This window comes from Egretta garzetta, unplaced genomic scaffold (assembly GCF_000687185.1).
Source record: "Egretta garzetta isolate BGI_Z169 unplaced genomic scaffold, ASM68718v1 scaffold85, whole genome shotgun sequence".
Lineage (NCBI taxonomy): Eukaryota > Metazoa > Chordata > Aves > Pelecaniformes > Ardeidae > Egretta > Egretta garzetta.
Window position 1 is genome coordinate 2,591,077 of NW_009259718.1, and position 21,718 is coordinate 2,612,794.

Sequence of the window (21,718 nt, forward strand, 5' to 3'; positions counted from 1 at the left end):
AGATCAAGGAGAGTCCTCTGAGGCATGAAGGTTTCAGAGGGCTGCGAGGCAGAAGCGGTGCTGCTCTGCAGCCGGTTGTAGCCACCATCGCTCAGCCCTGGGTAGCTCTGCAAGGCGGCCATGTTGCTTCTGGCGCACGGGGGATAATCAGACAGGTTGAGGTTGCAAAGCTGACTCTCCCGGCAGCCAACGTTGAAAGTGTTGGGGGCCAGATGAAAGGCTGGAGGGGAGCAGGATGGAGAGAGAAGGTGAGAGGATGCAGAGGGCGACGGGGTCCCCGTGCTGGAGGTGGTCGGGGAGGTGCCTGTGCTGCCTCCTGCAAAACAAAACACAGGGGAGGACGTTCAGAGCCCAGGACCACATCTGAAAAACGAGACAGTCTCATTAAAAAACAGGTCAGTTTAATAAAGAAACAAGGGTGGTAAAATGGCCGCTGGAAAACTCAGCCTTTCTTGGCAAGAGTCCTCACTTTATTAATAACATCCCTTGGTCTTTCCTGCTGCTTTTTTGTTATGATTTTGTTTTTCAATGGAGATTTTCTTCCCTTTTAAAATAGAAGAGAGAAGCAAGTGTGCCACAGAGCAATCAAAGGCAATGGGAAAATCTGCAAGGAAGCACCGCTCCATCAGTCAAGAGATCTGCCATTTCCAGGCATGTTTATCTAGTACCTTTTTTTAAAAAAAAGTCTCCTCTCCCTCTCCTGGTCTGCAGGAAGACCACCAGCCAGTGGGCTGCATGGCCCCACTACAAACACGCTTTATCATCCGCTCAGGGGGGTTGCGGCGGGAAGTAGCTGAAAGCATGTTGGACTTCTGCACTGTTCAACAGTTTTTTGGGATGGCTCGTGGTGCAGCAGTACTGATTTAAGCCAGAGGTAATGCTATAATGAAGGGACACAGTTTCAGGCTATGGCCTGTTCCACCAAGCAGAGAAAGGATGTGTCAGGATTTTCAATCATGTGTTTTAACTTTAAAAGGGATTCCATATGTTCTATCACTGGTGTTAACAAAATATTGAGATATAGGCATGTCAGTAGTATCAATGTATCAATCACATTATTTATGCTATGAATGATAGAATTGATTATTTTGCACAGCAGGGATGCTCACGTGTTCTGACCTGGGAAAAAAGTACTGCATAATACTACCAAGAACAGTAACCAACTGAAAGTAAGTGATAGGAAGAAGCTGATGGCACAATTCTGAGCTTGAGGAGAGATTATTTATAGGCAAAATTCTGAGTTGGAGGAAGCTTCCTTGGTCAACCAGGAAAATCTGTTCTGTGCTTAAAGGAATGCAGTTTTCTGGTGTGAAACATCTTGTTGTTGTTGTTTGAATGATTCCCTTTGCACGAGATCGCATTTCTGCATTAGGGTAACTAACACTGAAGACTCTTGTAAAAGGAGCAAAGAGGCACTGGTGAAGAGATTTGACCAGGGTATAAGTAGAACCAGAGCAACTGGGGCGACAACTGGTGAGGCAGCATTTTGGACAGGGTAGAAGATAACAGGTGAGAGGCAAAGGGACTGGAAAAGAGGGCATTAGAGTGAGCAGTTGACATTTACTCAAGGCAGAGATTGCACATTGAGGACCAAAAATAAGGGACAACTTTCTCTTGTGTCACCTTATGGAAAAAAAAAAAAAAGAAAAAAACCCACCAGGATGTTGAGACCAATTTAGGTCTGCTGCAAAATGGGGGAGGAAGTGAATGCAGTACTGCTTGATGAAAAGAGAATAGCTAATGGCTAAGAGACACTAGAAAGGCAGGTTCTGTGTCAGTATATGGTGGTGAGAATATAAATGAAATTGTATCTCAGTACAGGAGAGACATGGAGCTATTGGAGCAGGTCCAGAGGAAGGCCACAAAAATTATCAGAGGGATGGAACACCTCTGCTATAAAGAAAGGCTGAGAGAGTTGGGTTTGTTGGAAGAAATGTTTCGTAATGAGGGTGGTGAAACACAGGAACAGGTTGCCCAGAGAGGTGGTGGATGCCCCACTACTGGAAACTTTCAAGGTCGGGTTGGACAGGGCTCTTAGCAACCTGATCCAGTTGAAGATGTCCCTGCTCATTGCAGGGGGGTTTGACTAGATGAACTTTAAAGCTCCCTTGCAACCAAACAATTCTATGATTCTATGATTCTATGATTCTATGATTCTATTCTATGATTCTATGATATCTGACTCTTTCTAACACATCTAGGATGAAACAGAATGGGGCATTAGAGTAAAAATATAACTTTGAGACATTAATAATATTTGGTATTTTTAATTTAAAAAAAAAAAAAAATAAAAATTTTGGAACAAGACCCCAAAAAAAGAAGAAAAACGGCCTTTGGTAAGCACAGCCTGGAGTGCCTGCAGCTGACCCAGGCAGCATCAAGAAAATGTATGTTTCTGTGTTGCTAAGTCAAAGCAGTCATTCCCATTATCAACCATGGGGATGAATGCTTATTGCTAAGCCATTGACTCCTTTTGACATTCATTCAGAAGCACCAAAGAGAAGCGTTGAGTCAAATCTCCATTAGAATTAATGAAAAAAATTGAAGTTTCAAATGTCATCATGGGCTCTCTGTACTCCCTTCTTGACAACACTGAAATGCTCAAACTTGCTAGTGCATTTTTGCTCTAGAGCTCAAAGACCTTTTGTGTGGATTTCTGATTTAGTATTTATTTTAAAAGATACTCTTCCCTGGTTCATTTAAAGTCTCTGATGGACAATCTCTAGTTAATTTTGTTGTAGTAAGTTAAGATGGTACCTCCTCCAGCCTTTCTCCCTGTCTCTGTTACAGGTGGTCGATACTGCAGCAGGATCAGCAGAAGGGAATGTCTGCCTCTACACAAGTAGTTTCATTGCAAAATCTGTTTTAGCTGGAACTGCTGATAAAGGTGAGTTTGAACCGAGGTACACAACTACAGACATACATTTTCCTGTTAGCCCTGCACTAAAGAGGATAACCTCTGACAGAGAGGGCAGGCAGACAGCTGAGTTCATATATCATCACTTAGCTATGAAAGCTCAAAATACAGAGGTCACATAATCACAAAACAAATACAGCACAAAGTGAGATGTATTTAACCCACAGTAATTCCACACTTGATTCTTTACACCACATATTTCATGAACAAACTTCAGACGGTGACTTACTTGCTGACAGTGTCTGGAGAATAAGTAAAAATACATATGTATAGATGTATGAGCATTTAATGATCTGTTTGAAATAAAATATGTAGAATAAATGATTAACTACCATGTCTTCATTTCAGTCTTCCTTTACCCCACAGTTAACCTTTAAAAACTATGCAGGAGAAGAGCAGACACCCCAGTTACCTGAAGCATTAGGCTTTAAACAACTGCTAAGGGGTTATGATCAAGTCGTATCCATAGCTGAGGCTGTGTCTCCACAGGGAGTAAGTAGAGAACGCTGATTAGCAATTACAAGCTATTCTTAATGGTTCCAAAACTGAAACACTGAATTGCACATTTCGGGTTACCCCAAAAGAGGGACTAAAGTGATTCTGCTCTGAATTATCCCTCTTTGCAGGCCAACAGAAAAACCCTGAAGTGACAACACAGTAACTAGGAAACAAAGTAAAAAAGATTTTTTTCTTCTTCTTCATAACTTTAAAACAGTGAGGAGGTGAGAAATCTATCAACGGGAGCAAACACCAGACCTGACAAGCGTCTTTCGAGAATGCTTTGCTGCAAATGCCAACCACAAACACAGGAGACACTGCAATTCTGCTGCAAGGGAGCATAACACAGAATCCTGAAGCCCCCGATCATTTGCAGAATAATCTTTGCACCTTTAAGTGGAACGGCAAACAAGACAAAGCAAGGCCCACCTCAGCTCACCCTCTGCAGAAGGCAAACAGCTCTACTCTGCGCTGAACGATATTTCTGATCCATCTTTGCTGGCAGCACTAAGTATGGGCCAAATGCAAGCTGGACTTTTGTGAAGTTATAACTTGGACTGTAGTTGTTATAAGGAAGTCAGCCAAATACCCCTAGAGATGGCAACAAGCCCAGCAAGTATATCTACACCGTACTACAGTCTCAGATACACAGATGTGTATGTCATTTTAATGGAAGGCATGGATACAAACCAATCTAGTTAAACTGATACACAAGGCTATGTTTAGGTCTGGTTTAAGTCAAGTGAAACCACATTTACGAAAGAACAAAATGAATCCCTTAATAGTTCTCCTCTGTTCTTTTTCTCTACTCACTGTTGCCCCGGAAATAATTGCCAACACCAACAGCATTTACCATGAATGTCACAGTATCTCTCACCTCCACACCCATCATGATTCCAGAGTGATTAATTACTATTGTGTCCGGTCTTCTGAAGATCACTTCTGGCCCTGCATACATCAGTCCCAGGTATGTGTAGTTAGCAAGTCACATTTGTATAAAATGCAAGGTTCGTCACTTCACAACCCCCTCCTCTGTATCTGAACCCTGCCCTGCTTGGCAGATGAAAGTGTCCATCCTCACAATGTCCTGCTGTTACGGCTTCGCTAAGCCCTGGTGCCATCCTGCAAGGAGCCTGCTGTCTGCCTGGGCTTACAAGTGGTTTCCAAAGAGGGGGAGTGAAGAATGATCTGGTACAAGAAAGGTCAAAAACTACTAACTGGACCAAGAAGTAAGAAATCATTGGTAAAGAGGGGAGGTGGTGAAAAAGAAGAATGAAATCGTGGTGGAAGACAGGGAAACCATGTGGAGAAGGTGGGATGTAAAGGCAAACCTTCTTCCTCATGCCAGCGTTGTGAGTGCTGACATTGTGAATGCCATATAGAAATGCTGGCTGTGCAGCCGTTTCAAATACTTGCCCACAATGACAGCTTCTCATCTGGATACAAATAAGAACTGCCATTAAAATTTCATCTCAAGTAGCTTATGACCTGTCTTGCCTTCCTGTCACCTGTGGCCTTCTAAGCTTTGGTAATGCTGCTGTCTCACTATATGTTCCCAATAGACCCTTGCTTTTGCTTTTACCTAGACTGAGCTTATGCTAAGGACAATTTCAGGGTAAACGGCAAGCCCAAACATACCCAGTCCGTGGGTATGATGTGCCTTAAAATGAGGGGCTGGGGTGTCCTTGAAGCATTCAGCATGCCAGGGTGTCTGAAACACAAAGGGGACCTCTTCCACACAGGGCAGGTCACGTAAAGAACTTCTAACACCGCAGCATAGATGGAAAACACATCTGCCAGCAGCCAGTGTTAGCCAAGGCAGCTTTCTGGCAACAGGGAGATAGGGGAGAGAGCATCAGTGCCAAGGGAGCCTGAAGCAATTGTGCATGGAAAAATTTCTGTGATCTCTCTTATGAATAACACTACACTAGTCAGTTGACCCACAACTTATCCCAACCTCCTTTATCTGAAAGGTGCACATAAATCACACTTTGGACTCAACTGCAGCGTACATCCCTTGCTAATTGTACTTCCCAGGCATCAGTCGCTACCATCACCTGCAGTGCCGCCGTACAAACCTCTCAGTCCTTGAAGTCCTTGCTTTGTGCAGAGGAGGAAAGCAAGTGCAAGCTGAAGCTGCAGTCAGCACAAGATATCTGAACATGAGAGCCATGCCCTGTGCAATGGTAGTCTCATCAGGCAGCTACAGGCAAGACCTTTAGAGTAGTTTGGGCAACTCGATTGCTGCCATTATCTGACCACATCAGCAGCCTCCGGCTCTTGGTGTGGATGGGCTCGGACAGTGATAACCTGGAATTCATCATCTCATTAAGAACAGATGTGGTTGAGGGTCCTCAGAGCTTGTGCCTTGACTTTCCAACAAGGATGGGAACCACGAGGTGATTTGTCTTAAGATTTTACGTTTTGATGTGCCAGTCAGCACAAAGTTCTTATTCTTTAAGTGCAAATGCTTTTTAACAGCTCAGTTGTCCTGGTTCCAGCTGGGATAGAGTTAATTTTCTTCATAGAAGCTAGCATAGTGTTGTGTTTTGGATTCAGTACTAGAAGAATGTTGATAACACACTGATGTTTCTAGTTGTTGCCAAGTACTGCTCAGACTATTCAAGGACTTTTTGAGCTTCTCCTGCTCGGCCAGGTGCATAACAAGCTGGGAGGGAGCACAGCTAGGACAGCTAACCCAAACTGACCAAAGAGCTATTCCATACCATAGAACGTCATGCTCGGGGGGGTGGGGTTAGTCGGTTGGTCAGTTGCGGGGAAAGTGATCGCTGCTCGGGGACTGATCACGTCTCGGGGAGTGATCGCGGCTTGGGACAGGCTGGTCATCAGTCGGCAGGTGGTGAGCAATTGTGTTGTGCATCGTTTGTTTTGTATATTCTGTATATTCTGTTACCATTCTCATTATTACTATTATTATTATTATTTTCTCTTATTAAACTGTCTTTATCTCAGCCCACAGCTCTAACTTTTTTTTTTCCTTCCCAATTGTCTCCCACATCCCACTGAGGGAGGTGGGAGTGAGCAAGCAGCTGCGTGGTGCTTAGTTGCCAGCTGGGTCAAACCATGACATCAGCCCACTTCCATCTACAAGCTAGTTTAGCTTATCACAGCCCCCTTCTGACACACACCCAACATGTCAGCATCTCCACCATGCAATAGGCATGTGTCCGAGCACCTGAGGGTATGGAAAAGAGGGGCTGTGGCCACTAGACATTCATCTGGCTCAGGGCTCTCCTCCTGGCGCTTTGCTTGAGCTAATAAGCCCTCCTGAGAGGCAGTTTATATTCACTTGGGCACGGAGCCATGCTAGTGCAGCTCTCCAGCTTTCCAAATGGAGCTGGCTGGGAGCTGGCATGTGTCTGGCCAGCATGGAGCACAGACAGAGGAGCTTGTCCATGCAAACGTCACTCGGGAAAGGTCTGATTTTTGTGAAGGTTCTACAGACATGTATGCATACGTGAAGGGATTTTCTAAGGCATGGGAGAGACCAACCCTTCCTAGTTTTTTGCAATGTTCTACCTTTGGACACAACAGTAAATAAAAGTGATGGCATGCATGCAGGAAAACAAATTTGAACAAAAAGGTAAAATCTCTTTCCTGTTCTGTGCACTCACACATGCATGCACCCTAAGTATGGCTTATGAAACTTACTCCCTGTTTTCCAAGTTACTGTACCTTTGGTCACAGAACTAAAATGAAGTACTTGCCCCAAGGTGGAAATCTGAGATGGTTACGAAGAAGGGTTTGTTCAGACTGCTAGGTGATCTAACTGATAGATTATGAGGCCAGAGGGTGCCACTGTAATCATCTGATCTCATGTCCTTTAAGAGCCAGGCCTAGCAGAAACCTGCTTCAAGCAGCACATGCTCCAGTCCTGCTCAATGCCTACTTGCACCTCCAGGCATCTAAATGCCACAAAATCAGCTGTCACTCCTGCTCTCACATATCATGACAACTTTTGTCTTGCAAGTATAACTGACAGCCCGAGGTCTCTCCTCCCATTCCTAGTTTTCCAAAACTCAAACCTACAACCTTCAGAAGGGCTTCATCACATTCTCCTTGCACCACCACTACCCCTCTGAGTTCCTTCTTCACTGCCTTGGAAAACTAAACAGCTTTGATGCCTCTTCCTTGTCCAAGCAAGGGCAGGGACACTGGTCTGTGGCATGCTGGACTCTTTCTTCATTCTTTCCCCATTTCTAGGAATGAAAACTTCCCTCTTTCATGGGAATGAGAGCCATTTCTGTCTTCATGGCGTGTAGCTGCCTTTTTTCTCTCTAGAGCCCTTGGCCAATTATCAAATTATAAATCCACTGGTAAAATTCTTTAAAAGGCCCAAATGAGACCCGAAATCTACCACATGCAAAGTTGCTGGATTAGTAGGGGAAACATGAAGAGTGCTTTGTAGTTCTTTGAGATACAGCTCGCAGGGTGCAAAAAAAGATGGTTACAGCAATAGATTTAAGGGGGAAAGTATGTACTGTATGGCACAAAAATGAGGAATGAAACAAAATTTTATTTAAGGTTAGTAAATTATAGAAAAGTATCTTTTTTATGAGTTTGCCTCAAATTACAAGACTTGCAGGAATTAATGGTAAATGTAGAACAACTCAGAATAACACCTTACTTCCCTTTAGCTCCTACAGATTTCTGCAACGCAAACGGAGCAGTCAGAAAGTTAGAGATAAAATTTGCATCAGTCATCCTCCAAGATGTTCAAGATCTAATGGTAAAAAACACCCCTTTTTTTCTAATGTGGACAAAAAGCACAATTCAGGACATCTGATTTCAGTTCCAATTTATGTCCAGAGCACCAAAAGAACTTTCCAAAAAGCAGGAGACAATATCCCCTTCCCAGTCCCCCCAGACTGTCTTTAATACAAAGCTTTCTGCTGCTCATGTAATTACACAGTATTCCTGCACCAACTCCATGCTGTCTCAGGAGGAAGCCTCTTGGACGTGACTTTCTGCCTTGTGTGCAGACGGTTGTAACACAGCGTATGCGCTTTGCTGAGCCATACCTCAGCTCCTACAGAAATGTCTCCTGTTTCCCTTCTTCAAGTCCAGACAGATCAAATCAGCTCAGACTTGGAGGATGGCTGTCCCCACTTTAGTGGAGAAAATTGTTCATCAGTGATAATTATGCACTGTCTCTCACATTTACAGCCATCAGCTGGGCACAGACACTGGCGAGGGGGTCATGTAACGAAAGCTACCCCAGAAGATGACACTGAATGAAAAGAAGGATGCAGAAAAGGACTCCCCATGGCACAAATCCTTCAGAAAGTCACAGCAGGAACTGCTGCAACTTTGCAGCTGAGATTAACTGAAATCATGGTGATTTATTTGGTGGTGACAAAAGTAAACTGAATTGCAAACCTCTCCTGACATTCTTGATGGAGTCTGCTTTGGGCTAACACAGGCCTCAGAAGCTCCAACACATTAAATGATAAAAAAATACAATAAACAGCTATAAAACCCCAAAGACACTGTAGTTCAAAATTTCTGAACTGAGGAAAAATATTGCAGTGTTACAGCAAGCTCAAAGCACGTGCCACTTTCTACTTACGACAAAATAATGTGCCACTCTGAGGTAACTGTGCAAATCTTCAAAGTATAATTGCCCCCCTCCATTCATTCATGTGAAATCTGATCACCACCCATGAGATAACAGAGATTTAGGATTCAGTAATTAAACTTTGGGATAAACACCTCCCTGGAGTAAGAGTGCTTCAGGCTCCTTTCAGGTCCTCAGGGAGTGGCACAGACTGACGCTCAGCCCCTCGTGTCACATCTGGGAGGGTATTTTAGCTTTTCACTGTGAAAGATGAGACCTTGAAGCACCAAAAACACCCCTTCCCTAAAGAAAAACTGTCTGCAGCTCAACGAAGAAGCTGGAAGAGTTTGTTCCCTGATGCTTCGTTTAGATGAGGCAATCTACTAGCCATTTGAAGTATGCGGCAGAAACCAGCTCTTGATCCCAATAACTCTGGTAACAACTGCTCTGTTTCCAATCTAGTCTTCAAGGTCAAAAGAATTAAGAAGATAATTGAGACCAAACCCAGATATCTGACCTCTGCCAATAGCCTAGACCGTTCACAATTGATTTCGAAAGGGAAGCAGCATCCAAATTATCCTGGTGGCATGGCTGAGAGAACCGATGGCTGCCGTCAGGAGGCAAGTGGCCAAGCAGATGTATCCGTAGGTCGTTCAGCCTCCTTTGACATCAGCAGCTTCGGTCTTTTGTGGTATGCTATTTTGGGCATCTGGGATCTCAGATAAAGCCAAAAGGATCTTAACAGTTATTTGCTTCCTTCTGCCTCAAAGCACCTCTGATGCCTTCAGATGAAGTTCTGGAGGGCTCAGCCTTCCCCCCACTTGACACCAATACGTATTTGTGCATTCACAATATTGTTTTCAGATGGGTGCAATCAGGAAAGCTCTCTGAGCACCACACCCTACATGGAGAAGAGTATACCAAAGAAGAAATGAGTAACAAGCGGTACAGACAAACTTTGGCAAGTCAGAGGTGATGCCTGCCCAAAAAGCATAATGTTTACAGACAGGGAAGCTGGAAAAGCAGCAACACCTCAGCTTAGGGTATCTGTCTCCCATCTGCTGATATATCATGTAGCCTTAGGGTCTGTCTGGCCTCATCACTACTACAAGAAAACATTGTTCCTTTCAGTAGTAAATTAGCAGATTGAACTTCTTCCACACAGAGGAGAGGGAGCCTTTTTGGCATATCCTTGCCGACAAAAGACTGCAGCATTATAATGTTCCCTCTCAGGGGAAGATGGTAGGAGCTGTCTGCCAAGACAGGTTGAGAAAACTCAATCACCAGTTTGCACAAGTATGCTGCTGTAGAGATAGCAACATATCTGCTGCTACCAGAGAGACCTGGTGATACCAGAGATAGCAACAGCTGTCTTACCAGTGAGGAGCACACCCCTCTCTGCCTCTGGTACTGTATTAGACAAACTTCAAGCTTTTGATGCTAATCTCAACAACCACTAACAAAGATTTTACAGACTCCCTAATAGGCAGCCTCTCTACCTCAGGTCTCTAGTGCAAGATCAATGGAGATCCTCAGGTTGATGGAGAATGGGTTGGATCTACTGAAAGCAATTGGTAGATCCCTCAGCAAAGGCACTGATTAAAGTAAAGAATCCCCATTTGAAAGGAAAGCTGCCTCGAGAACTCACCAGTCCAAGCTAAGATGTTTGACTCCTGTGGACTTGGTGTGCACATTTCAAAACAGTAATTTAATGGTGAAGTAAAAATTTGTGCACTACAAACCTGCTGATATACTGCATCTTGTGACTCTCATACTGATCCTGAAATTCTGCTTAGGAGGCAATTCTTTTTACCAGCTGCCATGGTACCTTCGATTTTATTTCTTGCATAAGTCATCAGCTTTTATAGGATCAGATACTGATCACTATTCTAGCATTGTCACTGTGCCTTTCTAGTCTCTATGGCCTGGAAAAACTTACAGTCACTGATAACAATCTGCTTATCTCAATATTCTGTGGGAAATTGTGTATCACATAGGAGCCAGCAATGGCTCTTTTTACTCTTGGAAAGCAACACAACCCAGAGTTACTGGAACTCTTATTTTCTTTTTCTCCCCTCACTTTTTTTTTTTTAAATGTTCCCTGTTAAAATCAAGAAACCAAGCTGCATATTTTTAATAATGAGAATCTGGATGAGGTTCAATCTAAATTTTGAAAATATATTCCAATTAAAGACTTTAATAGATTCTTGGCTTTCCCCACATCTCATTGCCATATGCATTCAATGATCCCAAGCCCCCTTTTTCCCTAGTAATATGTAGGCTGCAGAGCGTGTGACATCATTCTCCAGAAGGTCAGACTCTCCTGGACTGCTGTTTTCCAAACATCTTTTGCAAAGTTTTTGTTTGAGGGGACTTTTCTGTTTTCAAACTGGCTGAAGATCTGCTGTGACTGTGTCAAACACGGTGCTTGCCCTTGTAAAGCTGCAATGACTTTTGGATTGCGTGCTCCAGAAGAAAGGTTTTGTACTTGGGTCAGAGGGTTTTCATGGACAGAAACAGTATATTCTTCTCCTTGGTAGGACCACTCAGGTCACAGACCTGCAGAGACTTACTGATGTGCTTTACTTCAATGGCAACATGTGCAAATAAAGCTTGTGGACCGCTAGAGTCAGCCGCACCAGACATCTGGGTGCCTGGATGTGATATCAGGATCTCCAATTTGTGTGGCAGCTGAAACCTATCATTGTGTAGATTAGAAAGTTATTTAATCCCTGTATGAAACAGCTGCATCCAGCATGCCAAGTATTGCTTCGGTGTGTCGCTGTGGCCCTTGCTCAACATACAGCTTGGGCCAAACAAATGAGCAAAGCACTAGGATGCATGTTGAATGGGAGAAAGGATAATGTGGAAAAAATTATAATACCTTTAAATAATTGTATCATGTGGATGCATCTGGAATACTCTGTGTACAAATACTTTGTTTTTAAAGACATTATTAAGGACCTGGAAAATTTCCCACCTGAAGAGAAAAGAAATGACTGGCACTATTCTCTGTGAGAAGCACAGGAGAGAGGCATAAAAACCTGTAAAATAACTAGTTGTATGAAGAAGGTGGATGAGGGGGAACTTCTGTTCTCCTTATCTTATAACATCCCACAAGAAGGGATGAACATTCAGTAAGAGCAGAAAAATCAGAGCCACCGTAATGAAGTATGTTCCGCACAACTGTGTCAGAAAAACATGGAAATAGCAGTCACAGACAAGAGTCTGTCAAGGATGGGTGGCACAAAGCTACCACATATTTGTCTCTCAGCAAGATAGTATAGGCCGTAAAGATTTAGCACTTGATCTTCTTTTTGATTAACTATGCAAACTGAACTTTCATTCTCAGGCATCTTCTCCAGCCAACAAATCATTCTACTTTTTTTGTTTTCCTGAATTCTCTTTGATCTCTTTCCACTCTTTAAAAATACATACAGTAGAAGACTATATTGTAATGTCAGTTTGCAGCTAGGAAATGGTCTCCCCACTACTTACCGCTATTTTTTTTCTACAGAAGAGATTGCATGTCCCTTTTTATCACACTATTACATATACTGTCCCTTGCACGTGCAGTGGCTTAGCCACCAAGACCTCCAAGTTCTTGTCAGTGCCAACAATTTCCAGAGCACTTGGTTGGGGTATGTATGTCCTACGTTTTGTTCCTAGACACACGATATTGTATCTGGCTCAACTAAAAGCCATGCTTTGTCTGAGTGCATGCAGGTTACCAAGCAATCTCTATTGCTCTTCGTACCATTGTCCCCATCATTACTGACCCCTTTGCAGTCTTTATGAGATTTGTACCTTTCAGCAACTGCACTGTTTCATTTAGTCCTGGACAAGTTAATACTGGAACCAGTCTCTGCAGAACAACACTGGGACTTACCTTACTGGATGGTGTTTTCACATTTATCACGTCAACTTTGAGATCAGTCAGCTACTCATTTCTTAATACACACTAATGTTATTTTTTCCAAGCTGGCACATGTGGCAATAAGTTAAATGCTCTCCAAAATCCATCACACCTATGCAGTTATTTCTATCAGTCAAATCTCTAACTTAATGAAATAATTCAGTTAGATTTGTTTGACAAAACTGTTTTGGAAAAGGCAGAAAATACTTTTATTTCATGGAGAATTTGCCCAGTAATAACAGAAGAAAAGCTAAGAATCCATAGCAATCTGTAGTACAGAAAAATCTAGCTGAAAAGCAGAAAAAGCACCATATTTATACTGCTGAAGTCCCAAGCTTCTGCCCCCACAGAGCATCATTTTTTCTACCACAGTAAGGGGTACTTAATTCTAGAAAATCAAGGCTGAATTCCACAGTTCCTACAGGGGATCTGTTCCAACACTTCACTAGACTTTATATAACTGCAGCTTTTTTCCTATCCACCACAGACAGCATCTTATTTAAGGACTATTATGCACTCTTTCACTCCTCACCAGGCTGAACAACCATAAGTTGCTTCTCATTGATGGTGTTTCTTCCTAGGCATGTGGCCACTTTTGCTGTTCGCATCTTGTCTTTCTGCAGTAAATATAGACTTCTTCAAAGCTGCAGTTGACATATGTAGTCCCAAAAGTCTTCTGCAGCGCCAGTGCAGTTTCCCAACTAACAATTCAAGGGATAAAATGGAGGCTTGAATTTCCTCAAGTGTTTATTCAGAAATGCCGCATATACACCCAGTTTTGGAGGCAACAGCATGATCTAGAATTAAAGTGTCTGTTTATTAAAATAATACCCTGAAAACTTCTAATTCATAAATATGGAGCAGTATGAGAGAACAGCGTGCAGCTCAGAGCACTGAGGGTTCGGGTGAGAGAGATGAGTAGAGTCCCAGGCAAGTCTCTTACATGAAAAGACTGGCTAAGGCTCAGTGGATCTGAGGTGCAATAGCTTATGCTGAAGTCAGCTGTTAGGCACCAGTGATTTACTCACCTGTCACACCGTTCATGTGCTTGAAAGCAAGGAGATGAAGAGGTATGGGCACTGTACATCCTGGTCCTCTTAGGTTTGGAGGGAAGAATCACATGTGGCTTAAAGCCACCACAGCGTTTCTTGCTCTTTCTGCCAGCAATTCCCAGGCCTCTGGACCAGCATATTTGTGCTGGGCCTTGGGGGCTGTCCCGACAGCCAGAAAATAAAATTAGTACCTTGGCTTTATCACTGAGACTAGGGGTCAGCTTGTTACAGCAACCACTGGAGAGGTGAGCACTATGACGGAGGGAATATTTCTGATTTATTATCTTGAGGTTGTTTTGCACGGCTAAATGCAGAGCTTGAGAGCATTGTTTTGCAGCAAGCATTGAGACTGACCTGTGGACACAACTTTAGTTAAGGGCTGCCCTAAAACTAGTGGTCTGTGGTGCGGTGGTGGTGGTCTGCACAGAGCCGGCTGGTCACAGGGCACTGGCTTGCTTCCTGGTTTTTCAGCTGCCAAACTATATTAAAACAAGCTAAAAATACATTAAATATTTTCCTTTCCTAATATTACCTTACCACGTAAGCAATAGCTGGACTTGCCACTAGGATGTTATCTGATAACCACTGGGAGGGGAGGGGAAGGGAGGTGTGTGAGCCCGAATAGGGGGGCGAGACAGAGGAGGGAGGCTGCTTCAGCAACCATGACCAGGAGGAGAGGCTGTTATGTTTCTATTTAGGTGGGTGATGAAAACGTTTCTGAATCCCTGTTTTAACCCATCTCTGACCACACGCCTTACTGCAAGTGCTCCTTGACGTACGCCCCTGAGCTTCTGCAAAACCTCTCCTGCCCCGCGATGGGCAGCCCCGGCAGCCACTGCTGCTGCCCTCCCTCTGGAGGAAACCATGCCATCCCCAGATGGATCTGAGGTCTAGAGGGAAGTTTTGGGGTGACGCCAAGCTCAAATGTGAGAGGCTGGAGAATCTGCTACACAGGCCATGCGTTTGGCTTTGGCTGTTTAACCTCACAGGTGTCACATTAGAACATGGCTTTGGATTGCTTCTTTTCTTGCATTTATAGTGGAATAAAAAAAGTACCAGGTTGCCCTGATACCTCTCTTGCAGTGATCACTGTGTTTTTAACTAGAAATAGCTGCAATGAAGTGAATGAGGAAGTCCTATCAGTGCAAAAAAATAGTAACACAGCCTGAAACTGGAGATGAAAGCCCTACTTAACAAATGAGAGATGTAAAGGGCAGAAGCTATGAAAAGACACAGCATGAACAAGCGGAAAACACTTGGCCTACCCAATAATTCTTCCCAGCCTTGTACTAACAGAAACTCTCTCCAGCAAGGCCATCGGGTTTTGAAAGCGAGACAGCATGATTCTGGGGGGAGGCATATTTCTGGTCTCCTAAAGCTTCTGGAGTACACACACCCCTTCCCCTCGTGTTGCCACACAAATAACAAACTGACTGTAAATGGAAAACAACGTGTCTGACATGCTGGAGTGTTTCCTTGGTCTCTCTGTGCTCTCTTCACACTTAACTCATGCCGTGTACTTGGGCTGGTTCTCCGAACCCTGTACTCCTTCCTGCTCCTCCTTCTAGATCTTAGGAGCACCAGGGAGATGAAGTGGCTGCACTGCACTTCATAAGGCATGAGCCTGTCCACCATTTCCACCTATCATCTCTGCTCGGTGTCCCTTCACAGCAGTCAAGAGCTCAACGAGGTGCATGAACCCCTCTCCACCCCCGGCTGCCAGACACACAGCAGAGTGCATTGCTGCTCTTACACCCTCTTCTCCCGCTCTTTCTACAGCTCTTTGCATGCCCTTTGTAGGCTCACCTTGCTGCTTCTGCATGGTAGTGAAGTCTTCGAAGGTGAGAGTGCGCACGGGGGGCCTCCAGAAGGCATAGGTCTCCATAATGGCCTCCAGCCCCGTCCTGTGCAATGAAAATAAAACAAGGAGAGAAGAAGAATGTCAGTCAGCTGGCAAGGGTATCAGTGCCGGGAGAAGAGGGCTTCCACCTCGCTTGACAGGCTGCCAGCAGCCACCGAAAGGTCACCTTGGCATCTGTGAATTCCTCAGGCAAGTCTCCCCACACAGGTGCTAGCCACTAGAGTAAAATAGATTTCCCCAGCCCAGGATTTCAAAAGCTCCTAACGGTCTTCAAGCACAGTTTTCTTTTTTTAACAAAGACCCCAAGCTTTCTGTCTGCTTTGCAGGGGACACATGACTGTCAGTTCCTCAAGGCACGCTTTATCATAGAGCAGGCTTCCCCGTTTTGTGGATACAAGCAGTGATGCAAATGAGGGAGCTCTGGGATTCAGCCTTCAGAATCAGAGATTTTGTGAATTGCCTTTTCCTGCGACCTCCTGAACTGCTCTAAACTGCTATGGGAAGCCGTGCAAAAGGGAATCTCCTTGGTTTTTGACTCTAACTAGCATAAGAGGGTTTTTTGTGAAAGATCAGTACTATCTCTGCTTTGGGTCCCTAACTCACCATAAAGACAGTACCAAAGAGAAAAAGCCAAAAATCAAGCAAGAACTTTTCCTCTTGAAGGTCTGGGGTCGCAGATTTGTTCTTATTTTTACCACAGAATGCTAGCTCTGCCAAAAGTCTCTAACTTCACAGGCTCAGTGAGGGCATAAGTACATTATCAGGGAAAGACACCCATGTTCTTTAGGAGACAACCCCCTGGAGTTTCTTCCCAGAAAAGGCTCTCCTCTGTGGAAGCTGCACATTGCTCTGTTCTCTGTTCCTTGCCTTCCCCTGCCTCTTTTTCAGCAGTAGGTTATAGCCCTCATACTGACCAAACACAACTAGAGATGCTTCATCAAATGCAAGAACATATCCCCTTTCAGTGCAAAAGGCTCTAACATCCCCAGAGCCTCTCATCAGATGTTGAGCTGATACTGGAGCTGCCTTTTACTTCTGAAAATGTCTTTCTGCACGTGCCTCCACTCGCTCAGTTAACTTTCCAAAGTCTCCCCGGAAGCTCAGATGCTTTAAATACATTGGAGTTGGCAAACCAAACTCTGTATTTTAAGAGGAGGTTTAGAAGAGAGGTTGTTGCATGGTGTTTATTAGCTGCTAAGCTGTTAGAAGTAGAAACAGAAGACATCTCTGCATAGCAGTCTCACACCAGTGCTGAGCACATTACAACAAAACTATTTGGTTAATACGGCGGCCTCTGCCAGCTCGTGAAGCTCAGAGACAACAAGGCACCGCAGAATGTGAACCCATCTGCTAAGCTGGGCTCTGTGTGCAAAAGCAGCTCTTTGACTACCGGTACCACCCCCAGGATTTCCTCCGCTCCCTGTGTGAGAAAGCCACACGTGTTCAGACTCCATCTGCTTCTCAACACACGCAGCCGGGAAGAGAACGGTACCTTTTTGCAGCCTCACAAACGATCCCCAGCCCAAACCCTGAGGGTGAACCTTCTGCTACGATATAACCAGGGGGCATAAAATGCCCTGAGCAGTTGCAATGCAGCAAGGCCTACCGTTGAAAGGACCTGCCTTGACAATTAAACCAAGTAATACATCCAGTAATGCAGAGCGAAAGTTCCAGCTGTGCTAATCCAGCTGCTCTGCATCTGCCACAAGGATTGTGCAGGGAAGTAGGGAGGCCAGCTCACTAAAACCAGTGTTCACAGAGTCTGGCTCAGTCATTAGATCCCCATGCACATAGCCCCAGTCTGCACCAGCATCTGACTGCTGGCTCTGCTCTCGTGACTCCCTTCCAGTAAAATCCAACCCCTAACAGGAGGTGGCTGAGGGAAACTAGAGGCAGGTCAGAGCTATTACCCCTGCCCCTGCCTCCTGAATCCTGCATCATTCTCAGCTCAGCTTGACTCAGAGTGCAAAGTTTCTAGCTCTCTGTCTACCACTTTCCACTGTATCAATACAGTTCTCACAAGTACCATGTAATTTGTCCTTCTAAAAGAAAAGGAAAAAAAGAGAATAGTCAAGAGATAATAAAAAGAAGAAATGAAAGAGTAAATGAGGAATAATATACTGCTTTTAGCCTATGGACTCCACTGTGCCTGTGAACCTACAGAGGATAAATGGCAGCATTAAGTGTACCAGAGCAGCTTGCAAAACTACTCTATTCTTGCCCCATATGCCAGGGAAAGGAGAGATGCCACCAGGGACCCACCTCCTCCTGCTCCAGGGCAGCAGGTCTAGAAGAGCCCCTTTGCCATGGACACGGCTCCTGTGACCCTCCCCTTTCGACACTGCAACCACTGGCAGCAATGCTGTGGCTTTCACTGGATTCACAGATTGCCATGTCATGCTCTGGGCAGCGCCGCGGCCACAGGCACCTGAAGAATGGATGCCAAACTCCACAGTTGGCTTAAAGCCACCTCTTTCACCTCTTTCCTCTTCCTGCCCACAATGAGAGTCCTTTACACCCCCAGAGGTGCTCACATGCTTAACATGCATTATAAAACACCCTCCCTAAGTATGGGGGTGACAGAACTCAAAGTTATGTCCAGTTCTCCTATACACATATGTAGGTCCCTGTATACTAGGTCATCTTTTTGTTCATGATTTGAATTTGTTTTGGTTTTTTTTAATCTTTGTGCAGAACAAATGTGGTAGGTGTTTCTGAAATAGTATCTAAGCAGAACACATCTTTACTGAACTTTCAGGTTCTTCCATGCATCAGACAAGATCCCTGAGGCAGCAGCCTCTTTATGTTAATCTGCTAGGCACCTACTGCCCCATGTATGGAGCATTGCAACAAAACAATGTGCAGCCATGCAAAACCAGCTTGGGTCAGAATGCACACCACCTTTGCGTGACTGCGTTTACAACTCTATCCCTAGCCTTTCAATATATTTCTTTTTCTTCTTCCCGTGATGTACTTATTTTTGTAAAAAAGTGGTGGGGTGAGTGGGTAGGAATCAAGAAATTCCGTCATAGTCAACTCTGACAACCCTCTCTCCCATAGCAGTTTATGACATTAGTGTAGTACCAAGATATCCAGAGCCACATCACAGACCTCCACCACAGGACAGAAAGGTAATGCTCTCCTAGTCAGCAGAAATACTGCAGCGCCATTCCATGTGTGTTCCAGCCCCTAACGGGGAAAACAAACCACACCTGGCCAATGAAGAGGCATTCTGGGACAGCAATAGAGATGCTGACAAAACCAGAATTGTGTTCAGCATTTCTGAAATCTCAGCAACCTCTTTTGGGCTTTGGTGAGGCCTGCTGGTACCAAGTGTGCTGAACATTACCCATGTGGCATCCACTTTTTCTTCCAAAGAAAGAACTGCACTGAAAAATTGACTTCAAACTGTCTATCAGGCCATAAACCCTCCCCTCTCACACCATCTTTATGAAGGAAGTAAAAAAAGTATCAGAAGAGGACTCACTGCCAGCTTTATTTTAATAAGGTCAGTCCTTTAAAAGGTATCCAAAATTCACTCTCTCTTTTTCATTCATTTTTTTTATTTTTAGTGCTATAAAGTTTTAATAATAGGCAATAAAGGAAACAGTTCTATTGTCTGAAAAATGAAAAAAGATGTACAAGCTATCTGTGCACCTCCATAATCCATCCCATATGGCCGACCTTGCCATTCCCACTGCACACAGGATTCAGGTCATCGTTTCATTGTTCACTGGGGGAGCCGAACTATTGGCTCCAAGCACCCTCCTGGCTCTCTTACCCTAGACAAAAGCTTAAAGAGCATTTCCAACACAAACAACTTTTATCCACTTCAGCTGCCCACATCTGAAAGGAAAGTGCCATTGCTTGCCTTCAGCGTAGGGTTTTTTTCTTCCCTCACCCTGCTGGGTTTCCTGATTGTTGTTCCTTCTGGCTTCCTCCTGGATAAGGAGCTCCCACAAGCATCCCTCTGTCAAGCAAACTTTACTCAATCTCCAAAAATAGGCTCTGTGGCATTAAACCTGCACTCTCACTTACCCAAACATTTGGCTAGCTGAGCTCTATATGCCAAGAACCCTTGTTCACAATCTCTTGAACTTCAGGAAAGCAATCAAATAATACCTGCCTCGTACGTACATTACATAGGTATCCTTTCACCACCAGGACTGGTTCTCTTGTTTCACTTTTACAGATGCTTCATGTGCTTTCACAGATAAAGCAAAGAGGGGGCAAAAATCATGCAGAGGGATTTCTAATAAGCAGGAACTAAGATTTGGTCTTCTGACACAGGCTAACTCCCTATTCCATCAAGGCTAATGGCTAGATTGCTGAGCACCATTAGTTAACATGGTTTGGGTGCTCAAAGACTGCAAAACAACGTCCAGCTGCTGAGCCGTTTGCATCCTTCCCTCTGAAATACCTCACTGCTCCTTCTCCCGCCACAAGGACTGAGGCAGTCAGCTGCGAAGGGAGACAACCATGCAAACAACTGAAAGAGACCCGAGAAAGGATCCATGAAAAGATCACTCCCCCAGTTGGATACGGGGCAGTTACATCACGATGGGGTATCCCAGAGCAGCAGGTTTTTAGCAATCTCTTGTGCTGATGAAGGGAGACCACAGTCATAAGGAACCACATGGGAAGGCTGTGACCTGACAGAAGTGAAAGATTTAAAAGGGAAACTAGTTTTAAAAGCAACAGTCAATCCCACAATTTCTGCAGCAGGCAACAACAGTGAAACAATACCAGAATAAGAAATATGTGAAGGAAAAACATCCCTCTCCATTTCATAGAAAAGCCTCAACACAAAGCAGAAAGGAAATGTCCTAGGGAAGAAGTGGCCTAAGGGTTCCTCTTCTCCCATCATGCTCTGTTTTTTCCAATGGGTTTTTTTTTCTCCATCATTTGCCAGCAAACTCTAGCCATGGCTCTGATTCAGTATCCCAATGTCGCTGGGATATGATGTCCTGGAGCAGCCTCAGACATTCTGTGGCCCCTGCTCCATCCACACTTTTTTTTTCTTTTAAGACCTTATACAGAAAACCTCTTGGACATGTACTATGCTTTCCTGCTTCACAAATAGCCCCTTTTCCAAATTACCTTGTTTCTTTTTCAAAGGAGGCCTACTTTTTCAGTGGGATGTTCTCCAGCTACAGCCTGATGCACTGTAGCTGACCGAAGTTGTTGTGAGGATGTGGGCAGCTACAGAGCATCACGATCGTCACTCGGGTTGACCACTGACCCTGATGAGATGAGAAAGTCACAAGGGGAAGAGGAGCCAGACAGCACAGTTAAGAAAAGTCCCATTTGGAGAGTTCTTTCCACACACAGCTCATTGCTTTTTTCCCTCCTATGTGTACATCTATGTACATGTCCTCTTCAAAGGCAGCAGCTGAGCTTTAGAGTGCCCTCCACTAGTTGACAACAGTGATGCAACCTTAGCCAGACCACTGCTTGTGAGGCAGGCGCCTGACTGCTATATATGCTTGCAAATACCTTTGCCTATTTTTTCTTCCTAAAGCCTCAGGCTGCTCTCTTTGATGTGTAATACCTTAAAGATTTTAATTCCTCTTTACATCAGCAGAGAGCCTTACTGAGCCCTCCCCACAGCTGCAGCCGTGTAGCAATTTCCTGCCCTTTCTTAAATCAATGAGCTACAAAGATCAGTAATTCCCAACCTTTTCAGGAAACTGTCCAAATTCACTGGGCTAGGACCTTATTAATGCCTTCCACGTTAATCTAGCCCACCATGTACCTGGAACTGCATCAATCCCTCTTCTAAGCCCAGCTTCCAGTGCAGCTGTATCTCTGCACACAGGGAAGACCTTGTACCCAGGGCACATACTACTTCCCCCACGCAGGAGAGGAGAGCACAGTAAAAGTCACAGATGCCTCA

The 21,718-nt window shown here is 44.4% G+C and overlaps 1 protein-coding gene across 1 annotated transcript in view; it reads right to left on the minus strand.

Moving 5' to 3' along the window:
* TBX15 (T-box transcription factor 15) overlaps positions 1-21,718 on the minus strand; it is a 97,043-nt gene that overhangs the window by 471 nt on the left and 74,854 nt on the right. The window contains 3 exon segments of the mRNA XM_009639102.2: positions 1-9; positions 12-316; positions 15,768-15,865. The exon segment at positions 1-9 is cut by the window's left edge and continues 471 nt beyond it. Coding sequence (XP_009637397.1) covers positions 1-9; positions 12-316; positions 15,768-15,865 — 412 coding nt within the window.